Consider the following 23,016-nt stretch of genomic DNA (forward strand, 5'->3'; position numbering starts at 1 on the left):
GATGCTAGTAGGCATTCTCTAGTCTGTAGGCCTGCCCTGGGGGAAGATTGTATTTAACTAGGATTTCAGCAGGGGCTAGGTACAGTGGCTTAATAATCAAGCCCCTGGGCATCCTTAAAATAATTCTCTGCCCAGCTGCCTCTGCTTAGTTTGCTGTGCTGCCTGCTGGCCCTCCAACAGTGAAGCAGGCAGAGCGTGAGCCAATGGCACAGCAAAGCCGGAAGTCTCAAGCCAAATCCATCCAACTATGCCAACGCCCCATAATCAGTCTTCATCTTCTGCTGGTGTGAGGACAATGACTTCTGGCACGGAGTCCTAAAGCCCATCATCCAGGACCTACCTCTTTAGAGATGCTCTGTTGCTGCTCTTACCTCTGGCCTGGGATTCCAAAGCCGTACAACTGGGTCAATGCCGCTGGTGGCCAGGAAGCAGTAACTCGGGTGGGGCTGGAGACAGTTCACAATAGACTCATCCCCCTGCAGCACCCGCACCAGGTTGGTAGTTTCTTTCTCCCAGATGAAGAAAGACCCATCATCTGAGCCGCTGACTATGTACTGTGCATTGCTAGGAAGGGAAGAACAAAGGGCTCCACTGAGATCAGAGGGCAGCGTTAGAGAAGCCACCAGTCATGCCTTGAAGAAGGGGTGGGGGCATGCTCTGTACTCTAGTACACTACAAAGATGCACACTCCTAGAAGAGGTAGCTGTTCTAAAGGGTTTGAAGGATGAAGGCAGGAGCAGATAAGTCCATTAGGCTGAGAGAGAGGGAAGCCACTGCCTGGTTGGCTTTAGTCTCACCAATGCACAAAACCAGCTCAGGGAATCAGCTAGTGACAAAACTCTTGAGATGCAGCATTTGGGTTTCACCAGTCACTCAAAGGTTCATCAGCATCTTTCCTAGCACTGTACCAAGCAGGAAAATCTCACAAGGCCAGACAGATCCCCGGCACCTCCAGATTCAGAGACATTGTGCCCGTTCCCCAAGGAAAGGGAAATTTCTAGATAGGGACAAAGGAAGTCTTCTGCATCACTTCTCCATCCTCCGAACCCACATTGCTGGGCACTAAGTGCTGGGGTACCGAAAGGTTGCGACAAACAGTTTTGTCTATATGCTGACCTATCATTTAACCAGTGATCCATGGAAGAGCGTCATGTCTGCTGTTCCTGCCCTAGTCTAACCCCCCCCCCTGCAGACCAGAAGCACCAATATCTTCTCATTGCCACCCATGCTGGGGCTGCACATCATAACATCTCCACTGGACGGCAGCACTCTGCTGTTCCATGCAAGTGAAGTCCTGCACCTTTACCATGCAAAGTCAACATACCTGCCAAAGAAGTTGGCCTCCTTGATGTCGGTGGTGGTGTTACAGTGGCCACAGTACCGGAATTTGTAGTCGTAGCTGCGTTCCCTCAGCACCATCTCATCATCCGAGATGGAATCTTTGCGCCCAGATGTTCGCAGACGGATTGGCCCACCCCCTTTCTTGTCTTCAGCTGGAAGGATAAATACAGAGATATTTTCCTTCTCGCTCATCACATGCTGGAAAGGAGAATTCTCCATCAAGTTTAGTACCTGTAAGAGGTACTCAGCTGACCGCTCTAGGTGAGAGCGAAGACCAGCGTCTCCAAAGGACAGATACTTGGCGTGCATGCTTCCTCCTCACCATCACACCTCTGCACCTCAACCCTCTTCTTGCATTGCCAACTCCAGAGCTCACGTGCACGTCAAGACCAAAAGTGATTACAACTCCTCTGCTCAGGGTCAGTCCTATTTCTGAGGTCAGATTTCCATCTCACAATTGGCCCTTGTTGATAGCCCCCATAGATCAACTAAACCACAGGGAGGGTGGAGGGAGTCCTCTCTTGAGGTGTTTTCTGGCCCAGAGGTGAAGGATACTGGCAGGAAGCTTGCACTGCTGCTGCCCATACCGTACCTGTCCTGTGGTTTAAGGATTTTCCTCCAGAGCTGTGAATCCAACCCTTTACATACACACTAATTCATTGTTTGGGAGACCACCCCCAACTGCAGTCTCAGGAGCACAACATTCAGGAGCCTCCCTTTTAAAGGAAATGGACCATTTTCAGCAAGAAGGGACAGCCCATAAACTGCTGTGGAACTTACAACTCTCTGTAAGTGACCAAGTAACAGCTGCAAGTCACAAAATAGCTGGTGCAGTCCTTGAAAGCATCAGTTATGGAGGCAACTTTCAGGCAGGAGATAAAAATCAATTTATGGGCAAACTGCTGCTTGCATCTCAATGAGTCTCACTTTATCGAGGGGTTCTAATTTAGGGCAAGCCTTCCTTCCTGGGTTATACTGGAATCCAGCCCAAAAGGACAGAGCCGAGTGTTGGCACCCACCGTTATCACTTTTAGAGAAGAGGGCTGCGTTGATGTCTCGGTCCAACGCATCACAAGCGCTGCTATGCGCCTGTTCTGGGAACTTCCCTTTGAAGTCATCCAGACACTCCAGCGCTTCTGCCACATACTTCAGTTCAAAGAGACAGCGGGCCAGCCGGAAGTGGGCTTTCAGGTGGCACGGGTTCAGGGAGATGGCTTTCAGGCAGTCTCTTAAAGCATCGTAGTGATCCCCATCCCTGTAGAGAGAAGAACAGACCTAAATATCCACTACCATCTTCCAGGCTTTGGCAACCCAAGAGCCTGTCATCTACTTGTCAGTTCTCCCTGGACGAGTGGGCTTCTCAATGTGCCCAGGTGTCTCTGACAGCACTGCCGTGCTCACAAGAAGTCTCATTTCATCCCCCAGCACTTTCTGTCAGCTCAGCTGACAGAAATCTCCAAGCAGAAGACGAACCACCTCCTGTTTGAAGGCCAGATCTCTGCCCCCCCCACCCTAGTGGGCTACCACAGGTGGCAAGCACAACAGTCTCCTGTGCTCCTGTTTTACGTCCTACAGATCCAATCTCACTGAGGCAAGCCAGTCAGCGGTGGGCATCCCCCAAGGAGCAAGTCCCCAGGCTAAGCCTGCAGAAAGGAGCCATAGGCCACAGCTACCTTTCCACATGCACAGTAGCTGAAGTGTGCCCTCTTGTGATCAAACAGTGTAACAGCACATTTCCCTTTCCAAAGGCCAAGTTAGATGCCCAGCAGAGGGATATAAAACCATCAGGATTTTATATTCTTGACATTTATCTCCAAAGTGGCATTGTCCTCCCACAATTTTTTATACCTTAATGTTCATCCTGAGGTTTGTTTTTTTAAGTTTCTTCCATAACCCTGATTGGTACCTATTGGTCCAGATCATAACAGTCAATCAGTTCTGTTTAAAAATATTTAGGCTGAGCATGCTTAATTACGCTGTACCCCCAGGTTATGGGAGGAAGTGGAGGCCAATGCAAACCTGTCCCAGCATGCATGCCTAAAGCAGGGCAAATCTTTCACTTTGGTAGTCAGTTATATTAGATGTGGGCTGAGGGAGGGGATGGAAGCCAGAGTTTTGATTGGGCGGATGGAGGAGTTGCTAATACTGTTGCCGAAGCTGCCATCTTGTGTGCCAGAGTCTCAGAATTTTTTAAAAATAAAGTCTAAGGGCTTGTCTTCACATCCAGCGACACTGGTGCAGCTGCACCGTTGTGGCACTTTAGTGAAGATGCTCCTATGCTGATGGGAGAGCTTCTCCCATCGTAATTAATCCACCTCCCTGAGAGGCAGCAGCTGCGTCAGCAGAATCTTTCCCCGCAGACACAGCGCTGCATACACAGAGGGTAAGGCTGGTATAACTAGTAGCTCAGTGTGTAGGTTTGCCACACCCCTGAATGACGTAGCTATACCAATATAGGTCTGCAGTGTAGACCCAGCCTAAGTCTCTAACTGTTTGAGTTGCAACCAATGACCTCAAAACTGAAGAGAGTGTACTGATCTCTCAGAGGCATGAACTGCCCCACACATCTCAGTGATGTGGTAACAGGTGCCCAATTTGATACTTTAGAAAGTTAACATTGTTACCTCTTTCATTGCTCATTAAAGCACAAAGAAGAGAGAGGGGGAATCAGATCTGCACACAATATTCTCTGAAGCCATGTCTATACTACAGACCTAGATCGGTATAACTACATCGCTTAGGGGTGTGAAAAAATCCACACCTTTGGACAATGTAGTTATACTAACCTCCTCTTCCCCCCCCTCCCCCTGGCCAGATAGATAGCGCTAGGTCTGCGGGAGAGCTTCTCGAGGAGGTGGATTAACTATGCCAAGGGGAGAAGCATTCCCGTTGGCGTAGGAGCATCTTCACTTAAGCACTAGAGAAGCGCAGATGCAGCATTAGAAGTATAGACCTGCCTAAGCCAGGTCTCATTTTGGCACCATGAGCTCGTATTATTGGTAGAGACGGCTATTTGTTTTTCCCCTCCACAAACAAGGAGTCAAGCAGGAACTCTGTGCCCCACTGAATGGGAGATATGCCCAAGGAGCTCAGTGAGAACACGATCATGGTTTTGGTTTTTTTTTTTAAACTTCTGCACAGTCTGCAAGCAATGCCTCTTTCTGGAGGACTCTTGTGGGTGGAACTTGGAGGAGCATGATATTCCCTCCCACCACCAATTTGATCCCTGAAGGAAGATACGTGTGTGATGAGGCCACCAGGCTTTAAGGGATGATCCCAAGCATAGAAAGGGATTTTGCCATCCCTGCTATAACAGCATGGCACTGCACACAGAGTCCTATTCAGCCCTTACATCCAAATCTAGCCGGTCACAGGAGGATTCTGTGTGGTAAAGCAAACTTCTCTCTACAGAATGGAATCTGAAAGCAGGTCATCAGCCTAGAGGCTTTTTATTCATGGTCTTGGGCTTTAAGGAATGTAACACTGATCAAACCCTATGAGAAGCATAACCCCTAGCTCGTCAGCTGATGAATGTCTACAAGTCCTTCCACTGGAACGTGGCCTATACCAGATCACAGAACTACTCCTCTTGCTTGAGAGACATGGGCTTTTTATAGACTTTTCTTCATGCTGATATAAAGAAACAGCAAGTTACAGAGTGTACCAATGAGCAATGAAGTGAGTGACCAGCCATCATCCGTAAGCAGCCTCCAATAGACAGATCTATAATGAACCCAGTCTGTGCTGCATGGTATTCATTAGCAGGCTTTTTCAGATTAGAGGAGCCCCACACTGCAGCAAACATGGCTGTGAGCAATGGGGCCCCCCCGAGAGAAAGGAACTCTGGAGGGTCCCACCCAAGGATGGAGCCCATTGTGTACCCAGCAGAACGGATGCCCAAGCCCTCTAGTACACTGCATTTGACAGCACACACTCGTTTTGTTAGCCTTGCTTGCTTACCACTTGCGCTTCATGTAGGCAGCAGCTCGGTTTCCATACAGCATGGCGTTGTTGGGTGCTTTCTGAGCTGCTCTGCTGTACAGCTGGATGGCTTGAGTCCACTGCTGGCATGCAAATGCCTCATTGGCTTGCTGCTTAATTTTTTCCAGATATGGAGGCAGGTCCATCTGGGGACTGCAGGGACAGAGAGGCACAGGAGTTTCCATCACTGTGGTTACACTGATTTAACAAGATCAAATTGTTGAAAATCTAAACAGAAGAATTCCATTAGACTGAGGAACAAAGGAACCGACACCCCTCCCCCCAGTCACACCAAGGGTCCATCTTGTCCAATATCCAGTCACTGACAGTGGCCAATACCAGATGCTTCAAGAAACCACGTAATGGAATAACCTGCATTTCAGGAAGCTTCCTTATAAGCCCTGCCAGGTAGGAGTTGGCTTATAAAAGTTTCCATTTTTTAACACTAATGTGACAGCGGCTGCTTGTGTTATTCAAATGAAGTGTTTAACTCTACTGAATTCTACGAGTCTCTCTACTTCAAATGAGAGACTTGCAGCAGTAAGTCTCACAGGTTGTGTTGTGGAAACCTTATTTCTTTTAAATCAGGTTTAAGTCTGCGGTTACAGATCAATAATTTTTTTAAAAGTCAGAGCAAGCTAGGTCACCTGGCTACACTCAGTGTCTGACATTTCAAAGATTTCTGATGAATTAGCCCCTTAAGTTAGAGGGGCCCCAAAACAGACATGTTAAACTTCAAGTCTGCCTCTGCCTCCACTTCCCCAACTACACTTGCCCCTTTTAAAAGAGAAGTACAGTAGACATGGATAATGGCAAAGAGCCATTCAACCCGGTCACCAGCTCAAATCCAGGCCAGGATTTGAGTCATGACCATCCAAGGGCTGTTCTGGGATCTGTGGGGGCTGCCAAATCATTTCACAGCAAACAGGTGCCCACATCACAACTGATCCCTTTGCTAGCAAAGGGGACAAGGACACCATGAGCCATAGAGACAGTCATCTTCTTCTCCATCCCTGCAAAGACAGACCCTTCAGGTTAGGAAGGACAGAAAACGGTGCTGAGCAAGCTGTGGATAAAATAAAGGAGGCCTGTTTCCAGGCATGACAGGCCAAGCTGTGGATTTAATCAGCAGTAATTCACCATAATAAATATAAAAAGAGAAAGATCCTGATGGGCAGGATTTCCCCATCATGCTCTTATCCAACCTGGCTCCTTTTTGCAGGCCATTTACCACCAGCAACTGAGCAAATCCCAGAACAGAGCTCCCTGGACAAGCAAGCTTTGAGTTAGTAAGTGAAGAAGAATTCCACTTCACGCCTCAGTCAGCAGCTTCAGATCTCACTGGGAGCACAGGACACAGAGCAGAACCAATGTCAGTTTACCTGATATGTGCTCTTCCCTCAGACAATCTGAATCCGTTGCTATGAAGATGGATGCCGTTTGACACTCCATTCGTAGACGTCTTTCCATTCTGCACTTCTGGGGGTTGTTAAAAAAAAACAAAACACCTTCAATAATTTGAAGAGTAAAAGGCAGTAAATGTAATCCAGTAAATGGGTAAAATGGATTACACAGACTCTCCTCTATGGGCTTGGGTTTTCTATTCCACCAACACAAAGTCAGGCTAGCAGGGGCCCAATTCAGACCAGAGGTAAGTAGCTACAATTCCACTGACTTCAGTGAGTCTGGTCCCTATCTGAGAGTATATGGAAGTGTAAGTATTTGGCAGAGTTGGCTGACCCCCTCAGATATTAGCTACAAGTACTCTGCACTATCCATCGCAACAGAACTCTGAAGCAAGAAAGCTGAATACACCTAGAGCTTTTCCAGCCTCCCCATCCCCACATAAAATGGAAGACAAGACGAAGGGCATTCAGAACCACCCTCAGCAGGCTGGGCCTGGGCACAAGTCATGACCCACACTATTTTCCTCTGATTAATAGAGGTTTTAAGTTTATAGAATGGCTACTTCTGCACCCATCCAGACAGTTTTGGGTTTGTTTGTTTTTTTTAAATAAGTGACTGGGACACACTGATAAATTGAGTGAAAGCAAAATGTTGCAGCACTAGAGAAGGTGGGTGTTGAGTGAGAAGTAGCAGCAGAAAGCAAGATGACTGGAATCCCACGTGGGCTCTAGTCTAGGGATGTATGCTTTTACATCCTTTTAAGGCAAAAATCTCATCTCCATTAATCCTTTGGAGGCAAATAGCGAACAGACACCACCATCAGACCTGGCACTTCTGACTTTTCATCTGCACATTTTAGAAGCTAACTGGAACACAAATGCAAGGCTGGCTCTCTTATTTCCATTTCAGAGGTGGGGAAAATGGGTTAGGGTGTGACCTCGCTAAGACCACAGTGGGGAATTGATGTCTGAACTTGGATTAGACCATAGCATCTCCCGGCTCCCAGTCCTGCATTCACTTCCAGTGGTCCTCTCCATAGACATTTTTCACTTGATCATTAGTACTAAGTTAATCCTTAGGACTGCTAGCCTTCTTAGTCTCTACTCTGTGCCAATTTATCTAGGTAGTTTAATTGCATACAGGAGTAGCAACTAACTGCTGTCAAAAGAGTAACTTGTGGACTGAGTGTGTAAGGTGACCAACCAACCACCACCCCTAATAGCATGGAGGCTAAACAAAGCGGTGAAGGAAAGGGTTGGAAAGGTTAAGTGCCACAGTACAGTCTGCTCCAGGACTGCTAAAAGATTGGGTGTAGCGAGAGAGGCAAGCATTTCACCACAAGTAGGTGCCCTCTTGCTGGCAGTCTGCCACAGCATAGCCTTTGCCTGAATTTTCTGTGTCCTGACAGGGTGGAGGTGGCTTGTTACAAATGCAGCAGAGGGCAGCGCTAAGGAATGAGACTATTCTCCGGGCGCCACAGCTCAGTTGTTCGAGGTACCTTTGCGTATGGAAGGAAAAGGAAGAGCAGCAGTCTGATCGTGCTGTTGTTTGAAACCATTAAGCCCTCCCTTACTCCTTATGCGCAACTGTAAGAATCCCCTTCCCACTACACCTTTTGGTATTTCAGTTACTTCTCTCCATCACAGACACCTGTTTTATTGCTCTATAGGAGGACTTTGGAAGTCAGAGCATTAACAGCACTGGAGAAACAGCCTTGCTACTGCTCTGCCCTAATTCACTTTTCTAGTTCTTGCCCAGCTCCGAGTTCATGCTGGAAAGCAGAATCATGCCATGCATGGCTTTGCTACGCTTTGCTCTCACTTCCCATCCAGCACCACACTTACCCCCTGAAGAATGGCACTTCTTTGGCAGGAGAAAAGTGTACGGCCGCTGTTTGTAAGTCAGGTCAAACAAGTAGACCTACAAGACAATGGGAGAGAGTGAGACCAAGGACTGAATGCACAGTCAACAACATACTGATTTAGACACCATGGTGATGATCTAAACAGTCAATTGTTTTGCTTTCAGTCTATTACAGAGTTTGGTAGAATGTGTATAGACACATGCAACAAGCAAACAAAGGGCAGCAGTACCAGCACTGGGACAAGATAAGGCTGTCCTCACTGACGGAGGAAAATTCGCCACTGTCAGATCGACTGAGCGGTCAGTGAAGACCCGCTCAGTCGATCCAGAAATCGACATATTAAGATCACCTTCTCAAGTGGTGCGGTGCAGCGAAGACGGCCCGCAGAACAGAAGCACAGAAGTCGACGGGAGTCACGCAAGTTTTTTGCGTAGTTTGCTTAATTCCGGTCAACTGCCACCGAATCGCCGAGGTAAGTGTAGACAAGCCCTAAGCGGTTCAGAAAGAACCGTGCCGAGAAATGAGACACTGGTCCTACTAAATTAATGGCAACAAAACCTCCTCGATACCAAACACGCTACATAAGCAAGAATTGACCAGTGACAATGGTTAATAAAGGCAAAAAAGTTCCAGCTACAATAGGATAACAATAAAAGTGAACCTATAAATATAACTTCAGCCTATATGAACAGATTACAGAGCCATTTTTGTCCCTGGGTTCATGACCTGATTGTAAACAATCAGCAGCTGAGGTTGGGAAGCAAGTGGGTCAAACGAGACGGAGAAAAAAAAAAAAAAAAAAAAAAAAAAAAATCTATAAGCAAAGAAGGACTCCCCTTCCTCTGAAGAAGCCCAGGATTCTGTCCTGCAAAGCCCTTAAGAAAGAGTGCATCAGCATAAGAACTGCCAGCCCAGATCAGACTCCATTTAGCCCAATAATGGCACTTTGAGAGACAGAAAATCAGATGCTTCAGAGGAAGGTGTAGAGAATAGCTATGGAATAACCTGCCCACAAGGGATGTTCCCTCCCTAACGCTTAGTAGTTAGCACTGCCAGCAGGATTTACTTGTCTCACTGCAATCTAAACCAGCCCTACAATTGCAGTTGCTGAGTTCTAGCAGGAAGAGATTCATAACAGGCTTTACCGAGACCCAAGATCATCACCTAATGCTTAGAATGAAGCTTGTCAAACATCCCAGGTGGAAGCCATTGCCTTTATAGGAAGAGAAAGCTCTCTTTCTCCACTAGACACTACTACAGAACTAGTTAGAGCAGGGATGGGCAAACTATGGCCCACGGGCCGCTTACAGCCTGTCTGAGCTTTTCATCAGGCCCTCCAGTTCAACCAGTGGTCTGCAGAGAGGCTGCAGAACATGCTGTGTGGCATGGCAATGACCGCTCCCCCCCTTCCCTTCTCCCAGCATCTGTGCCCAGCAGCGCCCTGACTGGAGCCACTCCCAGCCCCAAACAGTGCCGCGCGGTGGCCGCTCCCACTGCACAGCCCCGCTCCTTCACCTGTGTGGCCTGCCATACAAATTTCTATACGCAGATATGGCCCTCAGGCCAAAAACATTTGCCCACCCCTGAGTTAGAGCTATCAGTGTAGGAATTAGTGCAGATTTCCTAAGCAACTCATTCCCAGGTCAGTCATTAAACAATTTCTGCAGCGCTTCCATATAGGTTTGAGTAGCATTTTCATTCTGGTTTTGCTGATGACATTTGCCTAATATTACACCTACCTCGGATATAAGAGGGTGATAAATTCCTAACACAACATCCACTTTAATCAAACTGTATTACAGACACACAAGTTGCTCAGGGCATGACACCCTGCTATTACCCTACAGAGTTTAAGACATCATGACCCAACTAATCCAGTCTTCCGTAAAACTTTATTCCTGAACTTCATCCTACCTGTTCTCCTCCCATATTGACCAACAGCTCTGTGCCATCAGGACTGAAGGTGACGTATGTGGCTACGAGAACTCTCAGCCGGTTGTTGTAGTCCGGTAGCTTCACTGGAAGGTGCCCTGCAGAGAGGAAAGGAAATCTAGCATAGTTACTTGCTTAACTGGTAGACCTCAACATCTTCTGCTCCACACTGGCTACCATGTGTTGTGTGAGACTGCTGAAAGAGAATGTACGTATAGTCTAAGCGATATAAGAAGACCTTACATCAGTCTTGCCTTGGGTTAGAGCCCCTCCAAGACGACCTGCCCTCAAACTTATGCAGCCATCCTTTCAGGATCCTCTTAAAGAAGCCTTTGCATCGCTATGCTCAAGTATAAAGGAATCAGCCCCTTAAGAGTGGTGCTGGATCCTAGCTGGATTGCAAAAGGCAGCCAAACACTACTTCAGTGAGAATATCCGAAAGCTCCAGTGATTCACTGGAGTCGGCCACTGTCTGATTCATGGAAGACACTATTTGAACTTTGTTATTTTTCAGTTCTCTAATAATATTTCTGTATCTTGGCTCATTAGCCCAGAATATGGGCTTCTTGGACACATTGCACATTAACTGTTCAGCCCACACATGGGTTCTCTTGCTTCAGGAGAAATGCTGAATGGCCAACACAAAGGGATTAAGAACATTAAGGGATCCTATGGTGGGACCTTAGTAGAAGTAAAGCTTTCCAGGGGCATAATTCTCATCCTTTTTAAATGGATCCATTTGCGAGTCTAACTTGTAGCATTCACTCTGGTCCAAACCTCTGCACTGAAACAATCTATATTATGGGCTTTGGAGAAAGAGTGATTAGTGCTGGTAAAGGGCAGAGGAAAATAGGAGCCCATTTCTCCACATGAAATGTACTGAACAAGGCCAAGTTTCCCCTCACATTGTACCACAAAATGCTTTTCCCTCCAGAGGAGAGTTTATTGCCTATGGTTTAGTCAGTTCTGGACTCTCCAATGATGCTGTGATGGTTGACCTACTTGAACAAGGTGCTCTCAACATATGCCAGTAGTCCAAGTTCATTAGCATTCTATGTCAGGTGGGACCTCACAACCCAGAAGGGGAGGGGGAGGGGAGGAAGAGGAATCTATAGCTATCCAGTCCCTCCCCAAGTTAATTAATGCATTGTTATTTTACTGCTTTGCACGATACTAAAGCAGGACAGTCCCAGTTTTCAAAATATAATAGCCGGTGGGGCCTGGAGGAACATGCAACAGATTGTAAGCTCTCTGGGACAGGGACTGGTTCTTTTTTGGTGCTGCATGTACTCAGTGACTGGCACATTAGGCACTAAGTCAGTCAATGACCATGGCTCCTGCACACTGCCCAATAGAAATAGTGGTCACATCCGAGCAGTAGTTGTACCTGCTACGTAGTACTGTGCCGCACCATCTGGAAGGGGTTTCTGCCGGTCACAGAACGTGTGGACTCCCGCCGAGGGACTCTGCTTCATGCTTTTTCTAGCCAGAAAGAAAAAAGTGGTTTTATGATTATGACACTGAACTGCCAGAGTTCAACCTGCCCTGAAACATATACTGTCTTATTTGCAAGGAGAGAATGTGTGACAGTTGTGCAATTGCCAACCTGCCCCGAGCCACCACAAGAGTGCTGGGCAGTTCCACTTACCTGTGTGTAAAGGATGCTGGGGAAGGAAAACTTAGTACCATTGCACAGCTGTGAAGGATGATTGACAGCTCCTCTGGATGCCCCATTCCCACCATGCAAGGCCTCTTTCAGGTCTCGTGCTACTCACTTCCCGGTCGAGAGGATCCTATGAGTGATGGTGGCCATTACCTGTGGTTGTGGATCATGCGTATGTCATAAAGCCGTACAAAGGGCCCACTGGCTCCCACCGCTAGGTAATTGTTATCCTGGGGGTTGACAGTGAGGCACTTGGCCTCCACCAGCTGCCCACAGTATTCGGTCAGGTCTATCAGGACATCTGAGCGTTTGCTGTTCTCTCGCAGATCATACTGTCTACAAGGCAAAGGGGAGAGTTAGTTAACTAGGGCCCATAAAGAACCAACCTAGTAACAGCAGGGAGTTTAGCTTGATCACCATGGAAAGCAGAGGAAGAATTCAGATACCACCATGTTATTACTGCTAAATAGTGACCTCGATTTTACAGAGGACTGCATGGAGCTTTAGGAGGAAAGAGGACACTCCTCCCCTTCAGAACTGTCACTGCATAACAGTCAAACTAATCCTTCTAGTGCCCCACGTTACTGGGAGCTCCTTGATTTAATGAACTAAGCCTCGATACCAGCATAATCAACATTTTCTACATCGCATGGGAATTTATTTAGCACCGACAATAACTCTCATGGAGTCTTGACCTAACACACAGAGTCCAGTGTTAAATCTGGAATAAATTCTTGGACAATTAGAACAACTAAAGACCCTGAGTCTTAATGAGAGTTCTGGAGGGGACTCTCACAGGACATTGCATCTGCCTTCCTCTGCTCCTTTGGATAAAGATATGACTGTTCTTTTCTCACTTCTCATTTTCAGTAACAGGAAATGCCCTTCCCATTTCCTTGGTTTAATAAGAAGATATCCTTTATTTCAAGCTGAACTGTTCAGACTTTAGGGGAGAGAGAAATAGAAAGACACCAGACCAAGCTCTTTGGGGCAGGGACAGTCTCTCACTACATATGTGCTAGGAGCTGTACATAATGGGGCCTTGACCTGGTTGGCCTCTAGGCACCACTGTAATATAAATATCTTAAATTTAAGATATGTCCTCTAAGTGTTAATCTTTCTCACTGGCCTTGACAAATGCAATTTTGCCTCCTCATAGCCATTCCGAATGCTGCTGCAAAGGTAATTTTCCTAGCCAGTCCCATCACCCCTCACTGCCTCCCTCCACTGCCTCCCGTCTCTAACTCAACGCACAAGCTAAGTACCTTCACTTTCAAGGCTCTCTGCAATCAACCCCCACCCAACTTATCTCTGATTCAATGTTGAGATGTCAACACTCACCACAAAATGGCCTTTGATACCAGCCTCCATTGCCCAATTGTTAAGTATTCAAACAAGCACCTTTGTGCTGTCTCCCATCCCATGCTGCCCCTCATGTTTATGGGAAGCTCCTCCCAAACATCCAAGGAGCTACCTCATTAGCCACCCTTTAAATCCCTCCTCAAAACTCTTCGCCATGAGGCCTACAAAAAGACTTGACAACCATTGGACTGCTGGTGTGTGGAGTCCACTGCCCTATCACCAATATTGCCTCATTATTTCCTTGTACTCCTCCGTTGGCTGTTTTACACTTAGATTGTAAACTCCTTGGGGCAGGGACCATCTTCTTGTTCTGAGTAGGGTGCCTACCACAACAGGTCCTGGTCAATGACTAGGGCTCCTGAAGGCTATGGCAATACAAACAAGTAAGTTCAAAAGAAGCAGACGATGTCAGTAATAGTCACACCCTTAATCCAAAGTGCCCCTCCATTTATTAACTGAACTGTGCCAACCCAACAGGAAGGGGCAGGAAACTGAGTGAACTAGGGGCATCCGTGACCAGTCAGCAGAACTACTCTGACAGAGATCTCTCACAGCACCAAGAGCTACTCCCCCAGAATGGGCACCAAAGCTTTTTACCTGATTAGCCCATCCTCTGCTGCACTCCAGAAGGTGTTGGGCCACATAGGAGCCGTGGCAATACGCTTGACCCTGTTGGTGTGATCGCCAAACATGTGGATGGTTTCCTTGACAGTCAAGTCATGAACGTGCACCTTGGAGTCTGCAGCCCCTGTGATGAGGATCCGATCCCCTGAATGGGGCAAGAACTGTGGAAGGCAGATCAGAGCTTCAAACCTGGAAGAGCTTCAGATACTTCACCTGCCATTTTACAATCATCCAACCTTGGTCAGCTATAGTCTAGCCACTGCTGCATCTCCCTTTATGACAAGCTGCTATAGCCACGTCCTGAAAGAGCTTGGCTCACAACAGGCACCAATACAATAAAACAGGAGCTCCCAGCTGGGAAATCAGAGACGGCACAGATTGAGATGCAAAACTACTACATCTAATGTATCTTCTCCTAGTAATGGAAGTCTTTAAAATTAGTACTCTTTGGAGAACTTGCTTGCGGAAAGACATTTTTTTGAATGTTGCTGGGGAATAAGTCCAGTTAGTGAAATTATTTTCATGCAAGTCATCAATGCTGTGCCCCCTCTGGCTCTGCCCTCTTTCTACCTCTCATTTTCAAACACACATCTGGGGCCCCACTCACCTTGACAGAGAAGATATTCGCAGTATGCCCCGTGTGCATAGAAAGAAGCTTCTTGTGATGCAGGGGATCCCAGACAATGGTGTGTTGGTCATCAGAGCCAGAAGCCAGCAAGCTGAAAAAACCAACAGAGGAGAATGGTGTGTGTGTGTGTGTGTGCGCGCAGAGAAGCAGCTGCAACAGGTGATCAGATGGCGATTCCAACAGATGCCATGACCTTCAGCCTAAGAACTACCGCCTCGGAGCCAAATTCCTCCCTTAAGTACATGAAACTCCCATTGACGTATGGATTTGGGTGAAGACCAGAGGACAGAATGTGGCCCTTGATAACTGGCTCAACAAACAGCAGACTCTCCTGCCAGGTGGATATGGTTTACTTCACTTGTGCTAATTATTTAACAAATGCTTTAGTGTATGATAGTGCAAAGAAGGAGGTTATTAGATGGCTAGAGAGACTCTTCCATCTCTTCCCCTGCCCTCACACTCTGCTCCTCCACCAGAGACGCACTCGGACTACAGCATAGGTAAAGACAAAAAAAATCCACCCCCTAGCTCCATGTAAGGGTACAAATCCCAAGGATCCACTGTGCCACAACCCTAGTTAAGTGGATGGTATCCTAGCCCTCTATGGAAGAAGATCTTTAACTTCCCATCCAGCCCCCGTTTCCTCTCCTAATTCACAAAAGGAGTATTTCCAGATGGAGCCAACAAAATAAGCCCCATTTCCAAACCTTGAATTCCACCATAGTTCAAAGCCTTTAGCCTTAGCCCTCATTTACTTCACTGGAACCAGGAAGTGGACCTTATGATAAGATGATCCATAGCTCAGCCCAAGCTCTACCATGAGTATCAGTTTGTTCATCCCTGAATCGACACGCATACTTACTCTCCTTTCTCGTTCCATTCTAGACAGTTGACGCATCCAGAGTGACCCTGAGCAAAGAAGGGACGAGAATGTCACACCAATTGCAGACTCATCAAGGATTGCCATGAGACAAGGATATAGCAAGCTCCCCACCCAACAGCTCGTTCTGATACAAGCAGCTTTCAAATTCAGACATCCCTACCCACATCACAGATAGGCATGCTCTAGCTTGTTGGGAAAAAATCATCATTCACAACTGGATACAATAGCTGCTCAGACTTAGAGACTAATGCAGAGATACTGCTGCACACAAGGAAAGGTGACTTTGTTTCAAAAGCTCTTGGCGAGGCTGAGAATCATGTGCACAGATCCTTGGGGGATTCAGGGCACATGCTTCTCAAAAGAGAAGCAATCAAAGCGCATCTTGCTGTTGGGTGACGGTGCAATATCTCTTCAGCTTATTTAACAAAGGATTACAAAAGGAGCAGCTGGATGAGTGCCCAGTCAGCATTTCAGAGGGGGTGGGGAAGGGGGAGAGACAGAGACGGACAGGAAGATGGAGTTGAAGAGGGGTATAGGAGGGGAAAAAAAAACAAAACCCTGAAATTATACCAATGTGAAGACAAACTTCCAAAGATTTGTAATCTGTTTCAGGCACTTCAGACTGCAGTGTGACAGTTCATTTTTTAGTTTCTAAGGAACTTCCTGCAGTCACAAATGTCATAAGAAGAAGTCAGGCCATCAAATTTAACTAGGAGAGGTTTGCCTATGTCAGAAACAACGATGATTAAGATTAGTAACAGTCTCTGGTATGGTGCATTAGGAGAGTCACACACACAAACTTACTACATCATACTTCTAGAAGTGCTTCATGTTAGGGAGACAAACCAGTACTCTTAGGAGAGTTCAGAAGTCTGTGGTGCTCAGACTAGTATGTGTTATGCAGTTTAATGTGGAACTTTTGTTCTTCCCGCACTGCCCACTTACCTGCAACTCTGTTTCTAGGCCCAGGCGTCGGATGAATGGATCAGTGACATGATAGTGCCGCTCAAAGCCCAGGACACCCTTCTCCTATAGGAAGGAAAACCACCACACTTACTACAGCAAGCACACAATGCTGCCTTATCCCTAGCAGGAGAGTCAATCATTTAAAACACACCCAAACACCCTCCTAAAATGGGTCACAGCACTAGCCAGATGCCTTTCCTCTGGCAAGGACAGTTTTCTTATTGGCTAAAAGAGAACTCATACACAGGGTACTTTATACTCTCCAGTTCAGGAAGAGTAAAAGAAGCTGTCAACCGGTGATAAAACCCCCAATTGCCAGGCACAGGTCAGGAAAGTGAGATAAGGATCAGGGTGACCCAAGGAAAGGAAACAAAACCAGGGTTGTACGTTTTACATTTTTTGCCAAAAAGATACACCCAAGAGTTTGAGAAAGGAGGGCCCATCTTCTGGCAAGAACAGGCTGAAAGTCAGAAGCTTTATCACAGATGAAGGATAAATACAAGCACTAGATTTGAGGTATTCAGAAAAGCTACCATGACACATACAACCCTCTGTCCCGAGGAACCAAGTGTCATTTTACTACAAGAGGCACATTGCATTTTCTCTGTTCCCAGGCTAGCCTCTCACTTTGTGACCTTTAACCACTAGACAGGAGATTGGCGGGATATCGAACTGGACAGCCTTCTTTGACACATGAACAGGTTATTTCATTAGGGACAAAATAGAGGCATACAGCTGCAGTACCACAAGCACAGGCTGTTCCACAGAGAACAGAACAGCTGCCACAAAGCTGTGAAGGGGAGGAAAAAGCAGGATGGTTGTTTCCCGTGTGTTCCTTACTGAGCTCATCTAAGCCATCTGCTAATGTACCTACGGAGGGAGGCTAACTGCAGAGGCAGCATATTTCTAGTTATACCACATATCACCCCAACTCTTTATTCATGAAATGCAGAGAGGTTCTATACTCTTAAGGTTCTTATATAGACCTTGTCACCATAGTATCCAAGCCCCTTCTGGAAGCAGATTAAGCAACATCATTCATGTGTAGTTCTTTCTCCCCCTCCCCCACAAGGATAAATGTATTTTAAAATAATTTAATAAAATACATATACATTTTTTTAATCTTACTTTTGCAAATATAAACAAAGAGTGCAGCCTGCACTTGGAGCAGAAAACTGCAGGATCCAGTGGTTAAATCCTGTGGAAGTTCATTCCACACTCTTTGATCACCCCTTGAGAAAGCTCCACTCCATGTGTGAATGGGATTTACCCTTGTTATGCATGGTTCCATTATGCTTGAAGAGCAGAAGTGGTGCAGTCCTTGCCCTAGAGCTTTAGACAATCTTTTAGGTATCCTGAGCCCAAACCACTGAGCACCTAACATCCTAGTCTAGACTAGAGAGTGTGGCAGAGCAGCCTGTGTATACTTTAATAGCCCACAATATGGCACCAACAATCAAGTACCAGTGCATTCCCCCAAGGTGGGCAGAGGGCAAGAGTGGAGGAAAATAAGTCAGAGCAGAGAACGTCCTGCTCTCCCGCCCAGTACCTGGAAAGGAGGCACTGTCTTGGCTTTATTATAATCTTGCACGTTTCATCCCATTTGTTCCCACACATTTACAAATTTAAGGACACAAACAATTTAAATACCACACTACATCTCCAAGACACACTGGTAATGAGTGCCTTAGAAATACAAATGCTAGCACTACACAACAGCTTCGGAAAGAAAAAAAGTTTTAAGTGTCCAAATGAAACTGCTCAGGAAGTTAAAGAATAGAATTATCACAGCTGAAGCTTGGCCAGGACTCCGAGGTTAACACCTCTAATCTAATGGGATCTTAATTGATCACAAGTCACCAGAACTGCTTGGGTTTCATCCAAAAATAGAAACTCCATCGGTACTGTATCCCCAACATTATGCTTGGGCACAAGTTCAATATCTACTCTGAAGGAAAGTGCCCCGCTACTGAATCTGCAGCACAATTTCCTGCAGCACCTGGAGCCTCTCCCCTTTCAGGAAAGTTTCCCAACCACATGCAATGCGTCTGAGAGCTAACAAGGTCACAGCAAGAGGAAGTATGGCAGATATTAGTTCTGTGACTACTATCCACATAGAAACTGCTCTGGCATGAACATTAAGCTCTCCTTACCCATTCACCCACAACAAATTAAGACTCTTGGATGACACATACCTTGATCTGCCTGTGGATGAGGTCTCTAGTAATGTTTACTTTTGCCATCTTCTCACAATGGGGCAGCCGAAAGATAGCTATAGGAGGAGCTGCAGTACATCCAAGCATTCCAACAAAGCAGAGATCCACAGTAAAGACATTTAATTACCTACAAGGAGGGAAAGAAAAAACTTAGGAGGTCACTTATACACAGGGCTAATTAAATGTTGTCTCCAAGTAATGGCAGTGCCTCTGAGCTCCCTTCACAAGAGAGCCGCTGAACCTTGTGCAAGGCTCCTTCATGAAGCTCACGAGTGGGAAGCAGCAACTCAGAAGGGAGATGGCTGATCATAAGAGGAAATCTCCAGTTTAGGAACAACCATTAGTACAGCTTTGGGAGTGAGTCTACACAGAGCAACTGTTTCTAGGAATGCCCTGAGAGTAGCAGAGACCTTGCACCACTGAGACTCAGTACTTTCCAGGCTTGGGTCCCTCTTACTTCCAACCCAATCAGTGTAATAAAAGTACTTGGACTTTTGGGGCCAGTCTACACTAGACATACAACAGTGATGCAGCTGCACTAATGCAGCTATAGCACTTCTGGTGAAGACACTCTACACCAATGGGAGAGAGCTCTCCCAACAGCGTAATAAAAATCATTTCTGCAAGAGGCGGTAGCTATGTTGGTGGAAGAAGCTCTCCCACCAACATAGCATTGTCCACACAGGTGCTTAGGTCAGTGCAACTTACATCGCTCAGGGTGGTGGCTTATTCACACCACTGAGCAAAATAGGTTACACCGACATAAGTGGTTCTGTGTACCAGACCTTTCACATGTACGCTTTCTAGCTTTTTGCTTCTGGCCAGGGGGCTCCATTTTAAAAGGAAAAACTGCAACTAAATATAGTGATAATGGGTTGTATCTGATTATGAACAGCAGTAAATTACTAGAAGAGCATAAGTATTCCTTTGATATGAAAAAGGCTAATTAGTGATCAGACAGCAATGCCATTTTGACAGTTTGATAGTCCAGATTAGCAAATGGTGACTTTTTGAAGGCAAGGGGGGTTCTGTTTTGAACAAACAGAAACAAGATCATAAATGTGGTTAATTTTCAGGGGGTAAAATTAACAGAACTTGCTTTCAAAGGCTTTGAAATTTGAATCTCAGCATACTAACTGTGAAATACATTTCTTGCATCTCAATCCTGTTCCCAACAGGAGGTCCAGCTGATGGAGTATAAATAAAACATCAGCTCCCAGTGAGGTTAGCCTCATTCAATTACTAAGGATGCTGGACCTGTCACTGTTTCAATATTTCTAAACCCAATTTTGAAAGGTCTGGTTTTAATATACATTCTATGTTACACCGGGTACCAGAACTAATGGTAACCTTCTCTTAACAAGAGTTCATGAGTACTAATCTCCCAGCATACAACTCCAAATAAGGGTAACATTAAAGGTCTTATTTAAGCCTATAAGAGTCTGGAAATACTAAGCAGAGATTGAAATTTCAGGCTAATATTCTCTGTTATGAACTAATCAGGAACTTTTTAGCAGTGTGTAGTAGACATTGGATCAGATAAATATTTCTTGGCAGTGGGGAGGGGGGAGAAGATGAAACAGAGTGGCATAGCCTGTCATTTCCTAGAATAAATAAATTCCTAGAATAGATTAAGAGAGACAATGAATGTTATTGTCTTATTCTTACCTCTTCGCACACATCTTAAGACAAAATTTAGTAAATTCTGCATATCAAAAGCTCAGGGCTTGAGCAGAAGGTGCTGCAGATCAGGATGAGAAGAGGGAAGTTTGGACAGCATGTCTGCATTGCATCTAAACACAGCCAGCGCTATTGGGCCTTCGCTGATCCTAATTATTGCAATGTCTCCTTTGGGCATCTAGGTCAATGCAGTTCATTTGCCACCAAACATGTATACTCAATCCAGATTTTATATACACATGAAGTGTTATCAGAAAGCTGGTGTGTATGCCCATTGAGAGGTCTACAATTTTTTAAAAGTGATCTTAACATTACCCATATTAATCCCATCTCTCAGACTCAATGTTAAAGGCAGCACTGTGAATGCATACGAGTCAACAAGATAAATTTAACTATCAGATTTTATAACAAACCTTTGATTATCCAGGCCAGTTTAACAATATTGTTTTGTCTGTCTATGGAGACATAGTCCATAAAGGAATACAACATCTTCCTCTACGGTTAGCCCAGAAACAAACACAGTGGCAACAAATAAGGTTGTCACACTCCATTTCAGATACTTTTTGTGCAAAAGAGAGATGGCTACTGCATCCCCTTCTATGTCCAACGCCGGGCAAGGGAGATCAGCCTGACTCGGCAACTCAGAGGCAGACACAGGACTGCAGAGCTCACAGAAGCAGAGGGCAGCAAATCATTACTTGTGCCAAAGCCAGTCCTAGAAACCAGTAAAGACTGTGTTCAGTTACAGCCTAGCAGAAAAGTGACTGAGTGAAGAGAAGAGAATTTCTATTGACCTCTCAAGGAAGGGAGCTTCAAGTTTTGATAGACTGACTGTTCAACTGTAAGCTTCACCTGTGATCTCTACCATAGTACCTCTGTGGGCTCTCTTCCCAAGCAACAGGCTTCTCCGAGAGTGGATCTCCATGGTACACCCAACTTTGGATTGCTGTGCCAGGCTACAAAAGCCCTTATTCCCAGTGCACTGTCAGTACCCTATACCCCCTTGCAATCCCTCACGAGTGCATCCCTAATGAAAGGCTTCACTACCTTCCCCCATATGGGGAGAACCCCACAGTTCTACCACTCTGCCCAGAGTGTCAGACCCTTTTCCAACAGTAGTAACATGATAGGCCCATCATTTTTATTGGTCTTCTCTGAACTTTCTTCAATTTGTCCACATCTTTCCTCAAATGTGGTGTTCAAAACTGGACACAATACTCCAACTGAGGTCTTAACAACACAGAGTAGAGTAGAAGAATTACTTTTTGTGTCTTGCTTACAAACACTTTTATTATACATCCCAGAATGATGGTTACTCTGTTGACTCATATTTAACTTGCATTCCACTATACCTCTCAGACCCCTTCCTGCAGTACTCCTTCCTAGGCAGTCATTTCCCATTTTGTATGTGTGTAAATTGATTGTTCCTTCTTAAGGGAAGATCTACACCACCACTTAAGTCGATCTAATTTACATCACTCAGGGATATGAAAAAGACACCCCCTAAGCAATGCAAGTTACAGCGATTTAAGAGCTGTCCACACCAGCACTGTGTCAGCAGGAGGCACTCTCCTGTTGGCATAGAGCGTCTTCACCAGACGTGCTGCAGCTGCGCCGATGTAGCATGTCTAGCGTAGACCTGCCCTAAGTGGAGCACTTTGTATTTGTCTTTATTGAATTCCATCCTATTTACTTCAGACCATTTCTCCAGATCATTTTTTATTTTAATCCTATCCTCAAAAGCACTTGCAACCCCTCCCAGTTTGGTATCGCCTGCCAACTTTATAAACGTACTCTCTATGCCATTATCTAAATCATTGATGAAGATATTGAACAGAACCAGGCCCAGGACCAATCCCTGTTTCCCCCTAAGCAGCTACTGATCACTACCCCCTTCCTCTTCAGATAGGGATTTTTAACCATTTCCTAATCTTAAGGCCCTAGCCTGGAAAAATAAGCCTTATCTGGCTGGAGTCAGGCATGTAGGCATTTCCCAATTAATAGCCCTCCCATAGTTCTCTCAAGAACCCAGGATGTATTTCCCACCCCCAGGAGATCGTAGACAAAGCTGTAATACATTGCAATGGCTGGAAGGTGAAGCAATTCAGAAGGGAAATAAGGCATACATTTTTAACAGTGAGGGTAATTAAGCACTGGAACAACTTACCAAGGGTCATGGTGGATACTCCATCACTGACCATTTTTAAATCAAGAATGGATGTCTTTCTAAAAGATCTGCTCTAAGAATTATTTTGGGGAAGTCCTATGGCCTGTGTTACACAGACGGTCAGATTAGATGATCACTATGATCCCTTCTGGCCTTGGGAATCTATCTTATCTCCAGTCATTATATTGTTTCCTGCTTGTTCTACCAACCCCGTTTAATTCAACTCTATATGGTAAGACGGAATGTCAAGCAGGTAAACTTATGAGGTACATAAGAATATTTATAAAAATGCAGATCTCCCT

General features: G+C 45.7%; 1 protein-coding gene across 2 annotated transcripts in view; it reads right to left on the reverse strand.

Moving 5' to 3' along the window:
• WDTC1 (WD and tetratricopeptide repeats 1) overlaps positions 1 to 23,016 on the reverse strand; it is a 34,027-nt gene that overhangs the window by 3,455 nt on the left and 7,556 nt on the right. For both annotated transcript variants that reach the window (XM_067543299.1, XM_067543298.1), the window contains 14 exons: positions 18,847 to 18,994; positions 16,631 to 16,714; positions 15,665 to 15,711; positions 14,782 to 14,893; positions 14,148 to 14,335; positions 12,342 to 12,524; positions 11,913 to 12,007; positions 10,508 to 10,623; positions 8,574 to 8,649; positions 6,705 to 6,801; positions 5,302 to 5,475; positions 2,361 to 2,596; positions 1,325 to 1,493; positions 372 to 564 (listed from right to left, as the gene is read on the reverse strand). In XM_067543299.1, coding sequence (XP_067399400.1) covers positions 372 to 564; positions 1,325 to 1,493; positions 2,361 to 2,596; positions 5,302 to 5,475; positions 6,705 to 6,801; positions 8,574 to 8,649; positions 10,508 to 10,623; positions 11,913 to 12,007; positions 12,342 to 12,524; positions 14,148 to 14,335; positions 14,782 to 14,893; positions 15,665 to 15,711; positions 16,631 to 16,714; positions 18,847 to 18,954 — 1,878 coding nt within the window. In that variant the 5' untranslated portion in view covers positions 18,955 to 18,994. The remainder of the gene's footprint in view (positions 1 to 371; positions 565 to 1,324; positions 1,494 to 2,360; positions 2,597 to 5,301; positions 5,476 to 6,704; positions 6,802 to 8,573; positions 8,650 to 10,507; positions 10,624 to 11,912; positions 12,008 to 12,341; positions 12,525 to 14,147; positions 14,336 to 14,781; positions 14,894 to 15,664; positions 15,712 to 16,630; positions 16,715 to 18,846; positions 18,995 to 23,016) is intronic.

Source organism: Emydura macquarii, unplaced genomic scaffold, assembly GCF_026122565.2.
Source record: "Emydura macquarii macquarii isolate MOO-44397 ecotype Brisbane River unplaced genomic scaffold, CSIRO-AGI_Emac_v2 contig_820, whole genome shotgun sequence".
NCBI classification, from domain to species: domain Eukaryota; kingdom Metazoa; phylum Chordata; order Testudines; family Chelidae; genus Emydura; species Emydura macquarii.